Source organism: Zootoca vivipara, chromosome 2, assembly GCF_965207765.1.
Source record: "Zootoca vivipara chromosome 2, rZooViv2.hap1.1, whole genome shotgun sequence".
Classification (NCBI taxonomy): Eukaryota; Metazoa; Chordata; class Lepidosauria; order Squamata; family Lacertidae; genus Zootoca; species Zootoca vivipara.
Genome location: NC_142584.1, coordinates 28,929,205 through 28,945,462, shown reverse-complemented (window position 1 = coordinate 28,945,462; position 16,258 = coordinate 28,929,205). Strand labels below are relative to the sequence as shown.

General features: G+C 42.2%; 1 protein-coding gene across 1 annotated transcript in view; it reads left to right on the top strand.

The window, feature by feature from the left end:
- The window catches only part of FASN (fatty acid synthase), a 66,185-nt gene extending 54,074 nt beyond the window's left edge, over positions 1–12,111 (top strand). Inside the window, exons 38-43 of the mRNA XM_035104295.3 lie at positions 5,230–5,418; positions 6,132–6,353; positions 7,637–7,857; positions 9,429–9,527; positions 9,648–9,899; positions 10,428–12,111. Coding sequence (XP_034960186.2) covers positions 5,230–5,418; positions 6,132–6,353; positions 7,637–7,857; positions 9,429–9,527; positions 9,648–9,899; positions 10,428–10,565 — 1,121 coding nt within the window. The 3' untranslated portion in view covers positions 10,566–12,111. The remainder of the gene's footprint in view (positions 1–5,229; positions 5,419–6,131; positions 6,354–7,636; positions 7,858–9,428; positions 9,528–9,647; positions 9,900–10,427) is intronic.
- The last annotated feature ends 4,147 nt before the right edge of the window (positions 12,112–16,258 follow it).

The following is a 16,258-nucleotide window of genomic DNA, read 5'->3' as shown; positions in this document are numbered from 1 at the left end:
CACATGTGTAAGAGCAATCATATCACCTGCCAAGTCAGCATATTCAAGCATGTTAAACTGCCACTCTTCCTTAGTGGGTACTGTACTCGTTCTCCATCTTTGTGCAAATAAGATTCTAGCCGCAGTGGTGGCATATAATAATAATTTCTCTTTTTTTGGGGGGGGGAGGGGGGCTTCTGTCCTTACCATTCCCAAGAAGAATGTCTCAGTCTTTTGGGGAAAGGTTGTTTTGAATATCTTTTTAAAATTCATTGTAAATTACAGTGGTACCTCCGGTTGTGGATGGGATCCGTTCCAGAGGTCCGGCCGTATCCCGAAGTTTCCGCAACCGGAGGTGCCGCTTCTGCGCACGTGCATGGCACAAAAAAACGCTTCTGTGCATGCACGTGCGCCTAGAGCTCATAATTAATATTATGACCCCACATCCTGTGCCCACTTAATCATACTTGATTTCACAAATTCCTCTTTTGTTTACCACTTTAGCAACAGTTTGTACATTTTTCATAATACTTTTACCTTTTGTATCTAATGAACCCCTTGTAAACTAGGATTATTATTTTTCTGCAAATCTGATTTTTAAAAATCTCTTTTAAACAGTTGCAACCAATCTATTAATAAATTTATTAATTCCTCAGGATTTTTCAACCTTTGTTCCTGTCCTGTAGGATCTAGGATTTCTTTATATGTTAACCATTGTTTATCCATATTTGTTCTTTTCCTTTCAGTGGCTTCAATTGAGGATATTCACATTCTAATAGATTTGTGTACTTTTCCCATACTCTGTTTATTTTTATTTTTCTAATCACATGGTTTCTAAAAGTTTTATAAATATTTGCCTTCCCATACCGTACACAGGCATGCTACCCAAATTATATACCATGTCCTTCCAGATTTAACACTCTGGTATTTTCCAACAATATCCAATCATTTATCCACCATAAACATGATGCCTCAAAGTAGATTGCAAGTAATTTGCAATGTGGTTTCTTCATTTTTCTCCAGGCTGATTTCATTCACACCCTAGCCCTTACATTTTAGACATCTACATTTGTTACATCTCCTGTGTATTCACCAGACGTGCCAACTCCTAGGGGCCGAGGCAGTTTCGGCCCCACCTCCAAGTATTTGTTGTGAGTTCGGCTCTGCTCCCTGGCATTGTGTACACTGCATACGGGCCCCCTCAGTCCCCTTAAGAAGCTGACGCCTCCGGTATTCACAAACTATTCTTGTCACATTGTGCACGGCTTACATGAAACAGTGGGTTATTATGGGGAAGCATTTACAACCCTCCTCTGTCCCCCTCCCTACTTTCTCTACATGCAACTGTCTCTTCCACGATGCTCCAATCCTTTCTTTGAAATAAAGACCTCTTCCCATTGGCGGAGAAAGGGGGGGCGGTCCGCCCCAGGTGTCATCCCTGGGGCGGGGTGACAAATCCCCCCCTGGGTGGATCACCAACGCACCTATAGGGACGCCCATAGGGACGGGACGCGCAGCACCCATAGGGACGGGGTGTGCCGCGGGGCCTCAGCAGCAGGCGGGCCATCCCTATGGGGACCACTTGCCCCGCCCCTATGGGCAGTTTTCCCCGCCCCTGGGTGCGCCGCCCCAGGTGCCCAAGAGGCTTCCTCCACCGCTGCCTCCTCCCCCCGCTTCTCTTGTCCAAAGTCTTATATATTTTTGTTTGTTTGTTTTCAAATAATATTTATTCATTTTATAAAAATAAAGAAAAATACAACAAAGCAACAAAGAAAAAACCAAAAAGAAAATAGAAAAGAAAAACATAACAATAACAACCATCTTTCATTTTACTTCCTTGATTCCCCCCTCACTGGGTCCATTTTTTTAATCCATCTTGAGCAATTTTCATATTATATCTTAAATCATTTTCCATTTATTTAACAGTTTCTTCTTCATTTTCTCTCAATTATTCCTAATCTATAAACATCAATTATCCTTTAACTATAATCCTCAATTAGTCCTAACCCTATAATTAATTTCCCAGCCATCTATCTTCTATTTCACCCCTTGGCCTAAAATTAATTCCCAAAAATATCCATAAATTCAAACATTGCCTCTTCTATCCTAATAACATTTAAACACTTATATCTAATTCAGCCCCCCCCCCCCTGGACTCGGAGTCTCCCAGACGGTTCAGCCAGTTCCATAAGTCAACCCAGTTTCGGACCATCTTAATCAGAAAATAACATCCAATATTACTCCTCACCCGACTCCCACTCTACCACAACCTAACAACCACACTTCCTTCTTCCTCCCCTGCTGTCTCCCCATTTCTGTAACTGCTACACGACTTATATCTTTTTGGTTCCAGCTGACTGACTATTCAGAATACTGCCCACTTCCTCCCACCCTCTTTCAACACTGGCTGCGTTTGTACGTAATGCTAAACGAAATTCAGACCAACTGTCATTAACCTTAACTTTGCTTTCATGAAAAGGTGCTGAGTCATTTAAATGTTGGGAGATGAAATCAGTCAGCTTCAAAATGTTATTTATTAAACTGTCTGGTTTTCAACAAACCATAGTTAATATTGACTGCAGTTTCAAGTTCAGATCTATTAGTAACTGTAGTTAATCTAAAACAGAAGTGGAACTTCCAGTCTTCTCCTTGTAGTCATGCCAAGAGAGGGTGGCTTAAACTTTGCAACTAAAGAATGTTCTGCTCACCAAAGTGACCATCAGACTTCAAAAACTGGTTTCTAAACCACTGGAACATAAAATTTCAAGATAATGCTCAGCCATTTGTATATTTCACTTACATAAATACTGGCTATATAGTGTGGGAGTGTTATACAACAAATGCGGATTCTTTACCTCTGCTTTGACCTAATGTTATTGTTCACTTTTTCATATTATATTCTTATAAAAGTGTATATAACAAATTATCTTACTATTAGTGTGAATTATTCTTTTTACAATAGGCGCAGGTTATTTTTGAATATAGCCTTTAATGTATGTTGATTGTTTCAAATTAAGAAAAACACTGGTCGAATGTTCTGATGGTCATTTGTTTATTCTCATCATCATTTGATGATCTCATTCTAAAATTGCTACTTCGCTCACTTTCCCTCTGTCAACACCATCATTATCATTCTTTCCTAACACACCAGAAATGTGGACATATATTTGAGCTATTACTTTCTCTTGCATTGCACAGATAATTTCCCAGCATTTAAATGACTCAGAACCTTCTGGATCTGCTTGTTTTCTTCTTAGATAACGTAGTAAAGGCCTCATTATATCCTACTTTGATTTTCTGAAATATTCTTCTTTCATATCTGCAACACAACTATTTACATCCTTGTAGTGAATGCAAAATATACTTCTTATAGTTTTCTAGTTTTATACTGCTGCTTAAATAACTTGTGTATCCAACATCTGGCATACTCAGTGTAGTCCCTTTAAAATTAATGGACATGACTGACTTAAGTCCACTATTTTCAGTGACTCTACTCTGAGTATAAATGTTGGCTACCCTTTGCCACCAGTTTTAAAAGGCAAGCATTTAAAAACCCGCATATTTCCTTTTCTCCTTTGGTGACATCCTGCTCCTCTGTCTATGCCAGGCATGGCCAAACTTGGCCCTACAGATGTTTTGGAACTACAATTCTCATCATCCCTGACCACTGGTCCTGTTAGCTAGGGATTATGAGAGTTGTAGTCCCAAAACCTCTGGAGGGCCAAGTTTGGCCATGCCTGGTCTATGCCCATGCAGTCACATGCTTAGCCATAGGAACTCGACTCATGCACAAGGCAAGAGTGCCCTGTGAATACTGAGTGATGAATTTAGCAGACATTTTTTAATTTAGCTCCTGTAACATTCAACCGTGTTCCCCATCATTTATATTTCAGCCTCCTTAGGGCAAAGAGCATCTACCAGTTTGTAAAGCTACCATTGCTTTAAAGTTTAAACAAATATATCCGATAAAATGTTGAGGAAGAGTTTGGGAACTTAGCTGAAGGTGTTGATATAATAGAAATAAAAATAGAAATAGTATCTGAGGAAGTGTGCATGCACAAAAAAGCTCATACCTATGACAAACTTAGTTGGTCTCTAAGGTGCTACTGGAAGGATTTTTTTATTTTTGTTGTTGTCACTGTACCACTTGTTTACAGTGAGATTAAACGAGCCCCCTCCCCCCCCAATCTCTCAGTCCTTGTTACACTCTGTGTGCTGTCGTACGACCACCAACTCCGAACATCAGCTGCAATGTTGCTGTCTTCCATTCAGCAGCCTCACGGCCCATGGGTAGAAACTGTTCTTTAACCTGTTGATGCAGCTTATCATTCTTCTATATCTCCTGCCCGAGGGCAGGAGATTAAAAAGGTACTGGCCAGGGTGTGAGTCATCCCTGAGAATGTTCCTCGCTCTTCTGGGGCAACGGTCTCCCGCGATAACCTCTAGTGGACAGCCCACAATATCGTGCGCTGTCTTTACCACCCTCCGTAGGGACTCTCTGTCCATGGCTGCCAATCCAGCATACCACACCGTAATGCAGTATGAGAGAACACTTTCTATCATGGACCGATAGAAGGAAATCATCAGTTGCTGTCCAACCTTGTTCTTTCGCAAGACCCTAAGGAAATGAAGTCTCTGTTGGGCCTTCCTAACCACCTGGGCTGTATTGACCTTCCAAGTTAGGTCTTCACTAAGATCGACTCCCAGGTATTTAAAGGAAGAGACTCTCTCCACACAGCACCCCCTGGTATAAAACGGGGCTAGCGCCTCTCTCTTCCTCCAAAAGTCCAACACCATCTCATTATTATACAGTTTGAAATAGTGCATCAAATGTGGTTAATGAAAGGAAGGAAATCATATAAAATTGAATACCATGAGAACACAGTGTGGCATCTCCCTGGAAAAATGCATGGCCCTCTCTTCGTTGACCTCTTATCTTATAGGATCATTTTGTTAATTTTAGGTTACAGTTTTATCTGCTACTACTATCTTATTTACTATTTTAATGATTAATGTACTGAAAATTGTTTTTGGTTTTTCTTTTCTTTTTTACTGCTCATTTATTTACTTCTGTATTTTAAAATGTAGCAATCATCTTGGTGAAGGTTTTTACACTAGAGTGGGCTAGAAACCCATTTAAATAAATACATAGCAATGTTGTGTCAGCGAGAAAAAGAGATCTGTGAAAAATTGTTGACAGTTTGAAGGGGCTTGAACAGCAATAAAAATGTTTGTATTTCTTTCTCATAGGTGTTCGTGACGTGAGCAGCCTAAATGCTGACACCTCCCTGGCTGATCTGGGCCTGGATTCTTTGATGGGTGTAGAAGTGCGGCAAACCCTGGAGAGGGACTATGACATTGTCATGTCAATGAGGGATGTTAGGCTGCTTACCATTAACAAACTACGAGAATTTTCTTCAAAACCAGGGAGTACAGACAGTAAGTATGTCTGGTGGGTTAAAATCTGCCCTACTTTGGGTTTGTGGCACTTAAGGGAATGGGTGATGTAGGTAGGAGCTCCCCACCTACCCAGAGAAAGGGTTTTCTGGTTTTCAGGGCCAGCCGTGGTCAGTGCTGTCAATTTTCCCTTTTTTTGGTGGAAAATTCCCTTATTCTGCGCCCTTACTTTCATATCTGGGAGTTGACAGCACAATAAGATTCCCTATCTTCAAATCTGGACGTTGACAGCTATGGCCTTGGCATGACCTGGGTGATCCCTGATTCAGAGCTCCCAAAGCAGCTAAATGGGACTGCCAATTGGATTGGGCCTAAAGAGTCTTTCACCATTTCCTCTTATGCTGTTTGCCCGATCAATACCAGCCCAAAAACTGTTACCAGCTACCTGGGAGCAAGGAAGATAGATGCAACAGCACCTTTATTTTATTGCAGAAGCAACAGAGAATGAGTATTTGTTTCTTTTTCTACATAGTCAACATATAGTCTAGAACTATTGCATATTGTTTGCCCCTGAAGATAACTTATTGAGAAACTGGTTTGATTCCAAAAAATAAAAGCTCATTGCACAATTGATTCTGCATTTGAAAACATATAGGCGGTCCTGGTAATGGGGGGTTTACCCACACCTTCCCAATGAGACTGAATGTGGCATTAACCGATTCATAATCTGTTTCTGTAACTTGCTTTGTTTTTAGCATCATCCCATGAGACAAAAGGCAGTCAACCTGAGCAACCCAGATTGGACTTAAACAACCTGTTGGTTAATCCAGATGGACCAACTGTCTTGCAACTGAATGAGGTGAAAAGCATGGAGCCACCTCTCTTCCTCATTCACCCTATTGAGGGATCTGTCTCAGTTTTCAACAACCTTGTCTCTAAACTTCGTATACCAAGCTATGGACTTCAGTGCACAAAAGGTAGTTCTGTGATGCTTATTGTTTGTCTAATCCAGAAGGCATCCTTCCAAATGTAGCTGGGATCAATTTACATCTTTCACAAACATTCCAATTTGCTGAATACAAGCATATTTTGTCTATGTGTGTGTGTGTACAGGGGGAAGTCTCCATGCCATAAGACAGGTAAAAAGGTAAAGGGACCCCTGACCATTAGGTCCAGTCGTGACCGACTTTGGGGTTGCAGTGCTCATCTCGCTCTGTTGGCCAAGGGAGCCGGCATACAGTTTCCAGGTCATGTGGCCAGCATGACAAAGCCGCTTCTGGCGAACCAGAGCAGCACACGGAAACACCGTTTACCTTCCCGCTTGGAGCGGTTACTATTTATCTACTTGCACTTTTGATGTGCTTTCGAACTGCTAGGTTGGCAGGAGCTGCGACCGAGCAACGGGATCTCACCCCGTCGCGGGGATTCGAACCGCCGACCTTCTGATTGGCAAGCCCTAGGTTCTGTGGTTTAACCCACAGCACCACCCACATATATGGTGATAATTTACCACTGGAATAAGGATTCCTTTGGGACAAAACACTTATTCCTTTAATTTGTGGAGGAGAGCACCAAGTCAAAATGGTATATTTTTAAGCAGTCCTTCCCCAGCTTGGTGTCCTCCAGATGGTTTTAACTACAACTCCCATCAGAGCCAGCCAGCAGGACAAATTGTTAGGGATGATGGGATTTGTAGTCCAAAATATCTGGAAGGCGCCAGGTTGACAAAGTCTGCTTTAAAACATAGAAAGGGTTCCAGAAAGAGGGGAGGCTGAAATTAGCCATGATGGTTGATTATGAGCCTGTTCCTCAACCATGTAGGCAGAATCCAGACGTCTGCTTTGCATTTAGCATGTAGTAAATTACAGAATTCAGATTTCTACAACTATATAGGGTAGGTTCCCCCCCCCCAAAAAAAACCCTGAGGTTAACTTTCACTTAAAAACATACATGCACATATAAGCACAAGTATATAAGGCTCTTCATAGAAAAAATGTTACAAGAAGTGAGCATCCACTGCCAAAGGCTCAGAAATAAACAAGTCCAGACTGAATTTACCCCATCCTTCCATCTCTGCTGTTCATGACAAGAATGATCCATATTCTTAAAAAGTAACAATTTTGAAACTGTAGAAACTTGTCTGATTTATTTCAGTTCCACAGTTTGGAATTTTGGCTCTTTAGAGCAACGTTCTAAAGATTGTGACCATGATCATCCATAGCCTGATTCTTCTCCTCATTTCACCCCTTCTCACTACTAGCTGCTCCTGTGGACAGTATACAGAGCCTGGCATCCTATTACATTGACTGCATAAAAAAAGTGCAGCCAGAAGGCCCCTATCGGATTTCTGGATATTCCTTTGGTGCCTGTGTTGCTTTTGAAATGTGTCGTCAGCTTGAAGCTCAGCAGAATCCCTCCCATTTACCCAACAGCCTGTTCCTGCTTGATGGTTCTCACTCCTATGTAGCAGCACATACTAAGGTAAGAGACCAATGCAGCTACAAGAGCCACTTGGAAAAAAGATTACACTTCCATGTAGGAATAGCACGCAACCATGTATTTTGTTGCATGTGCACATAATGGTCCGTACGTGAATTGCATCCCATTTCATGTTGAATCAATTTCTGTAATGCAAGCTGGAGACCAAACTGACCTAGGGTTTTTTTTGTGTCACTTCATTGCCTGGCACATTGTTCTTTGGAAGGCAAACCTATTTTCTGCCAAAATATACCCATTAGAAAGTTCTACCCAAACCATTCGTCTGAAAATTAGCAGTTATTTTGCTCATTTTCTGCCTCCCCCCCCTTAAATTATACCCAGGTGGAGATGAATCAGCGTACAGGGGGGAGGTTCAAAAAGTATCTACATGGTGCCTAGAGAATAACTTGCACCTAAATATTAGCAAGACAAAGGAGATGGTGTTGGACTTTTGGAGGAAGAGAGGGGAACTAGCCCTGTTGTATATCGGGGGGGGGGGGGTGTTGTGTGAAGAGAGTCTCTTCCTTTAAATTCCTGGGAGTTTACCTTAGTGAAGACCTCACTTGGAAAAACAATATAACTCAGGTGGTTAGGAAGGCCCAACAGAGACTCCACTTCCAACAATTGATGACCTCCTTCTACCGGTCCACAATAGAAAGTGTCCTCTCATATTGTATCACAGTGTAGTACGTTGGCTTGACAGGCACGGACAGAAAGTCTTTACGGAGGGTGGTGAACACAGCACATGATATCATGGGCTGTCCCCTGAGCCCGCTAGATGACATCACAAGGGATTGTTGCCTTAGGAGAGTGAGAAAAAGTCTCAGGGATGATTCACACCCTGGCCAGCACCTCTTTAATCTTCTACCCTCGGGCAGGAGATATAGAAGTATAATCAGTCGTACCAACAGGCTAAAAAACAGTTTCTATCCGTGGGCTGTTAGGCTGCTGAACGGAAAATAATATAGTGCAACTGACTTTCGGGGTTGGTGTGTTGTGTGACAAGCACACAGAGTGCAATGAGATTGAGTGGTTTTTTTGGGGGGGAGGCTTGGTTAATTTCGTTGTACACAGTGACAATAAAGGTATTATTTTATTTTATTTTAGGGTACATTTCAAATGATAGCTGCTACCTGGCAGGGCTTAACAGAGTGTCAGGTCCACTGACAGTGGCAAATTGTGGCACCAGTCTAGAGCTGGTACAATGAAGAGAGCTGAATCGGGTCCAATGCCATCACATGATAGCAGTGAGACCAGCTCAGAATCCATTGGATGCCAAGCCCCTTTCTCTCCCCCCCCCCCGAATGCCCTGTGTGGGGACTTTCTGCAGTCTACAAGTTGCATAGATCCCACTGGATATTAGTGGGAGGAAAAGGGAGCTCCACACTGGTTGAGTGACACTGTTGTCGCTCAGCAAGAAGAGGCTGGTGGAAGCAGGCAGGGCTGGGAAGATCCAACCCACCTCCACCGAGCCTGGCACAAAGGGGTTTGGGCTTGTGCCTTTGCTAAAATTCAGTTCTGTGTCTAAGACTATTTTAACGTGAATTTTCTGGTGCTCCGTCCTCTCCCACCAGAGCTACAGAGCCAAGCTAACTCCAGGAAACGAGGCTGAAGCAGAAACCGAAGCATTGTGTGCCTTTGTTCAGCAGTTCGCTGGCATGGAATACAATAAGGTAATGCTCTTTGGCACTGTTCACAGCTGGGGGGGGGGAAGAAGCACACTTTGCTCACAACAGTTTTCTCTTTAGAAACTGCACCTTGTAGTAAAGCTTTCCTGTTTGTACCGTTTGCAGTTGCTGGAGATTCTTCTACCCTTACCAGATCTGGAAGCTCGTATAAGCACGTCTGTTGATCTGATAACTCAAAATCACAGAGACCTCAGCCACGACGCCCTTGCCTTTGCTGCTGCTTCCTTTTACAAGAAACTGAAGGCAGGAGACGAGTATGTGCCTCAGAGCAAGTATCATGGCAACGTGATGCTACTGAAAGCAAAGGCCCACAATGAGTATGGAGAAGGTCTTGGAGAAGACTACAAGCTCTCAGAGGTTAGTAACAATAACAGAAGAAACGGGAAGGTTTTTTGTGGATTTTCACCCACCACAGCCCTTAAAGTAACAAAGGTCCATCATCTAATTATGTGTGCTTTTAAGTCCCATTGAAACCAACAAAACGAGCTTGCTTTATGGTTTGCAGCCATCTTCTATACATCTCTGCCCCTCACTGAAAACTGAAGTGCTCCTTAACAGCACATGATGTAGAGCTCAAATGCTTGATGCAACTCCTCATCTTTATTTTCTGCAAGTATTTTTCTGGCCTACGAAGCAGCAGCAGCAGCTAAATATTTAGTTTGCTAGGTTATGTAATGATTATCCCAAAAGAAAAGGGTCTTAGGCCTTGCTTGGCATGTCTTTGGCTGTGATTGATTTAAAGATGATGAAGAAAATGTGGAAAGTAGTGAAAAGGGTCATTAGGAGTTCCTTCTTATCCTCCTGAATGGAAAGGCAGAAAGTGTATGAAACTTTAAAAAGTGTGTGTGTGTGATGTTCTCTTTTATATCTTTGTGCCCTGTGCAGGTCTGTGATGGAAAAGTATCTGTCCATATTGTTGAAGGGGACCATCGCACGATCCTGGAAGGAGATGGTGTTGAGTCAATTACTGGGATCATCCACAGCTCGTTGGCAGAACCTCGGGACAGTGTTCGAGAAGGCTAGATACTTGAGAAACTTTATTGTCATTGCTAGAGAGAAGTCAAAGCTAACCCTTAGGACAACCCCAAGGAACTCTTCCTGTAATCCATCATGTCATCTGCTCCGCAGCCAAGTCTAAGATGTCCAAATGACCAGAGTCCCCACTCCCCTCTCTCTCCAGTACAGTGACATTATTTTTGCACTGTTGCAAGGACCTGTATCGATGGGCAACATTTTACACCATTTGCAGTACACACACAAAAAAGAATTAGCAGACTGTGTGTGTGTATTTTGTGCTTTGTATTGTATTGTATTGTTGTCTAGACGTATTCCAAAGGATAGATAAACTGACCAAGCCTAGGGAGTAAGGAGGGAAGCTGCAACTGATTTTGGAGGCACATTTGTCTGTGAAGGAATCAGTTCTGTAGCAGTATCAGTAAGTTAATTCCATTGAGGCTTTTTTGTAACTATTATTTCTAATCTGAAATATTCTAGATATTTATTTTATTGTTACTTTATTAGAGGCTCACTGTTTTAATTTGTTATTGGCTAAATGATAAGGACAAAATATTTGATTGTGGAGTATTTTCTTCCCCCTGCGGCTGTTTGGTTGCCTCATTTTTACAAATTTAAAACCAAAATTCATCTTTAGAACAATGTGGTCATTTGGAATGGAAGATAGATTCCTATGATAAGCACCACCTTTCTCTACAGAGAGGTGAAGCTGCTTCTGCTATATTGCTGGTCCCATATTCAGTCTTTGCTGGAAGAGAATCCAAGCTTGGAGCATGTACAGGGTCTTTTCCTTAGCAGAGATTGGGGGCAACTTTAAGATAATTCCTGCATTCATCTGGAAAATGCATGGATCAGATGTATACAACTTTCTGCACCCAGTGTGGTAATCCCCCCCAAATACTTTCAGTCTAGCTTCTTAATTCCCCCCACCCCATTTGCTGCTTCAAGGGTTGCTCAGACTTCATATGAGTTCTTGTTGACAAGAACCTGATTTAATCCTCCCACAGCTCTCTCCCCGTCTCATCCATCCAAAAAAAGAAGTCTGTAGTAGTTATGAATATTTGCCTAAAACCCCTTTGGAAAAACAAAAAATGGAAGCAGTAAGCCTTTTCTTGCCTCATCTGTGTTGGATATGCTTGTAGAGGAATCGGAGCATCTTTGCTGCAACAATGATACAGAGGAGACACATGGAGCAATCAGCATCCAGCAGGATTGTTGTGCCTCCCCAAACTACTTTAGAATCCAGGTTCTCTGCTGGATTATTTTAATTAGTGCTGGGGCATAGAGATTGCACACAGGTTCCATACCTGCTGGGAGCTGGTTGGCTAGGTGATCCTCTGTGGACAGGCAGCTTAGTGGCTGGTTTTAGTTTTTAATTTTAAGGAAAAATTCCTTGGAAATCTGAAATGTAAAATGAATATGTTTTCAGATCAAACCTGTTCTGTTTTGTGTGTGTGTGTGTTTTCATTTTCATTTTTACATTCCTTTGGTGAAAAAGCTCTGGAGGCCCCTTTCTTTTGTGGCTCTCCTGGAATTAAAGGTGACTTAAACTCTGCCATGGCTTTCCTTGACTCTTATTTCTATATTCTATGCTTATTAATTTTTACTTGCATTTTCCATTCCTTTCTGGTGGAGAGAGATACACCCCCAATTTATTCAGGTACTATAGCTTGGTGGCTGCAAAAGGCCTTATCCAAGTTCATTGGACAGTGGCTTCCTCTTGCTTTGATGCCTCATGCATGTATAATCAAATAACTATGCTACATGGCTGGAAATCATGTAGTCTCAAATGTTCCTCTTAGTTCTTTCTTCTTTTGTGGTTTTTAGAAGCTCATCAACTTAACTGCCTTCATTTCCCCATCAATGGAACAGGCAGGGCTAACCACCATGCCAGCTGTTTTGAGAACTGTATTTACAGGAAAAATTCTTCCAGGGGACACATTTGAGTAGGTTTACAGTGCAATCCTATACATTTCTATTCAGAAGCAAGTCCCACTGAGTTTAACAGGGTTTCTTCTCAAAATGTTTTTTTGGGGGGGATTGCAGCCTTAGTAAGCCAGCATCCCTGAAGAGATGGAGGTACGAGTACTGTTTAAACCAACTTACTTGCAGGAGTTAATCTGTGTGCCATAGGCAAATGATCTGTAATAAACCTAAAAACTAGAGTGAAATCTTTCCAGTAGCGAGGCTAGTTCTGAATTGTTTTTACTCTGAAATCCGAAAATGTGGGATTCTCTTGGGCTGCTCTCAAAATCTTTAGGCATTACACATAACATTACCACCGTAATCCTATATATATATATATATATATATATATATATATATATATATATATGCTGAAGTAAGCCCTATTAAGTTCAATGGGGACTTGCTCTCAGGTAACTTTGCCTAGAACTGTGGCCTAAACAGCACATTTGAGCATCAAGCATTGTTTGCACTGTTCATGTTAATACAGGGTTTCCCCAACCTTGGATTGCCAGCTGTTTTTGGACTACAATCCCCATCCCTGACCACTGGTCCTGCTAGCTAGGGATGATGAGAGTTGTAGTCCAACAACAGCTGGAAAACTAATTTGCACTCAATCCCAAATTTGGTGAGGGAGCCCCTACCCACGTAAGCACTGCTCTAACCTTTAAAAGGAAGGAATGAACATACATTAGGAGTGGTACATGCCATTTTGACACCACAACACCCCCCCGCCCACCCCACACATATGTGCACTCATCCTAAATTATAGTCTAAGTCTCTAAGATGTCTCTCTTCTGAAGAGAAATGTCTCTATTGATAGAAATGAAATATATACTTCTGAATTAAGGTCAGGGCATGTTTTCAAGGGCTTAGGTTTGGAGTGTCCTAATTGGTTATTTAAGCATTTCTATACTGCCTTTCAGAACAACAAAAAAATTCTCCCAAGCACTATAAAAACATCATTGTTTTTATTTTTAAAATATTCAAAGTAAAAGTGAAGAAAGCATGCTTAAAGGGACAGGTTTCAGTTCTGTGTGCAATGGGAAGGACTGGGAGAAAGAATGTGATTTTACAGATCACCCCGGATTCCTTAGCGGTGGATTCCAACACATCTAATTTATCCTGCACTGAGTTCATGAGGATTTACTCCCAGGTTGCTGTATAGGATTGTAGCCTAAGCCTACTTAATAGCTGAGGCAGCCTTGAATCCATACTGATTAGGCATTATATAAAGGAGCCAATTTGCAGTAATTAAACCAAAAGTATAGTGTTTTTATTATTAGAGAGCATTACTTATGGCAATTCTTGTTCAGGCTGCTAGTTGTAACATTGGGATACAGAATGCATACTTGCACTGAGATGTTTGGGAGAAGGAAAGATAAAAGTTCTTGCATTATTTATTTCAAAACAAAAGCTATAATTCAGGAATGTCTAAGCTTTACTATGTCCCATGTAAACTTTTAAGTGGTCCCATGATGAGTGGAGTCTGCTTAAATAAACAACTTACCGGAGTCTGTATTGCGTCATAGCTCCCATTAGTTTACTGTTCTAGTTAGAGGTACCCTGTAGTTAGCCGTGTTGGTCTGCCGTAGTTGAAACAAAATTTAAAAAATCCTTCCAGTAGCACCTTAGAGACCTAGCTGGTCTCTAAGGTGCTACTGGAAGGAATTTTTTATTAGTTTACTGTGATTAATGTATCTAATCATATCTAGCTGTGCCAACAGCTAGCATTTGATAATACCCATGCATGTTTTTAAGTGTGCATTTATTTTGCTTATACAAAATTGAGCAATGCTGCCACCTGTTGACACTGACGCAGAGAAGAAGAGTCAGCACCACAAGTCATGAAGGCCCCAGGCCCCAAGACCAAGCTGGAGCCTGAGCTTGTCAGTTGGGAGCCCCTTGAATCACATACTCCTGAACAAGGGACCCCCCCCCCCAAAAAAAGCCAGGTTCCTCTGAGGCTCCCGCTCCCTCTACGCTAGGAATCTCACGCTCCCCAGTGCCTGCTTATCACCACAGGCAACACACCAGGCAGGATCTAACAGGGCGGCAGAGTGCTATGCTCTTTAAGGTTCTTAGGTCTCATGAAATAGATAAGAGTCTGAGAAGGGTAAAAGCCAGGAGGAATACATAAGGGCTCAGTGGAAACAATTTGTCTGCTAGGAACTACCCAAGGTCTTGCAGTAACTGCCTGGCCCTACTGGCTAGCCCATGGGTAGGCAAACTAAGGCCCAGGGGCTGGATGCAGCCCAATCGCCTTCTAAATCTGGCCCATGGACGGTCCGGGAATCAGCGTGTTTTCACATGAGTAGAATGTGTCCCTTTATTTAAAATGCATCTCTGGGTTATTTGTGGGACCTGCCTGGTGGTTTTACATGAGTAGAATGTGCCCTTTTATTTAAAATGCATCTCTGGGATATTTGTGGGGCATAAGAATTCGTCCCCCCCCCAAAAAAAAATAGTCCGGCCCCCCACAAGGTCTGAGGGACAGTGGTCCGGCCCTCTGCTAAAAAAGTTTGCTGACCCCTTGGAGCCTGATTGATTGAGTACAGGCAGCCCGCTGTTTACACATGTTCACTATGTGAGTGACTGTATACTCGGAAACAGTGCTTTTTTTATTGGGAGACGCAGGGGGACACATACCCCTAAACATTTTGTGAATCTAACGGGAGAAGAAACTTAAAATGTTTTAAAAGTAAGTTTCTTCTCTAGCACGGTGAATTGTCAGTTCCATTGCTACCCCGGATAGCGGCATCATTTCCTGAGTCTAAGACGGAATGAGAGTACCCCTTAACAATTTTTAGGGGGAGGAAACCACTGCCCAGAAGTGACCCGGAAACAACAGAAAGACGTCACTAGAATGTTACTAAGAGGGTGGAGGTGGAATGGGGTGGGGGCAGACAGGGCACAGCTGAGTGGAATGGGGGTGTTTGCAGACTTTTTCAATGGGTTTCACTTATACACAATTTCACTGATATGCATGGTGCCTCAGAACGTAATCTCCATATAAATGGGGAGCACCTCTCCTTCCACCAAGCCTCATCTGTCCTCCTGGGTTCCTGCTTGGTCAGTTCAAGTCGGTCCACAGACTTTCACATTGCAGAAAACAACCATGCCCAAACTCAAACAGTTTCTTCTCTTCTCATTATATGGAAACAAATACAAGAAAGCCATTAACAGTACATTTTTCATTGTTAAAATGTAAACAAGATTAGGGCAAAATGAAAACCAGTAGCTCTTAACAAGTCTGTAAAAGTTGCTTACAAACTGTTCTAAATTGGAATACAAACTTGACAACTGATTCACCTACATGAAAGCATGTACTTATGACCAGGAAGGCCCACACTAGGTACCAAATGAAAACACAGGGCCAGCACAGGAAGTGGTATCCCTGTGTTGAGTTCTCCAACAGTCCCTTCTTACATATAGTATGATCTCTCACCCATAGCACAATGTTACCACATCATGCATTTTCCACTTACTGACTGCTGCTGATAGGGACAAGAAAATGCACAATACAATGACCTCATCATGTAGTAATAGAATAAGTGTGACTACACCTTTTGGGAGATCAGAGGAGCACTTGAGACGGGTGCTGAACAGCGGCAGTCCTTTCATCTCTAGTATTTTCGGTTCTACCCTTGACTCAACAAAGGTGGGAATAAATAAGTATTACACACACACACATGCACATGCCTAAATTCATAGGCAGCATACAAAGGCATAATCTC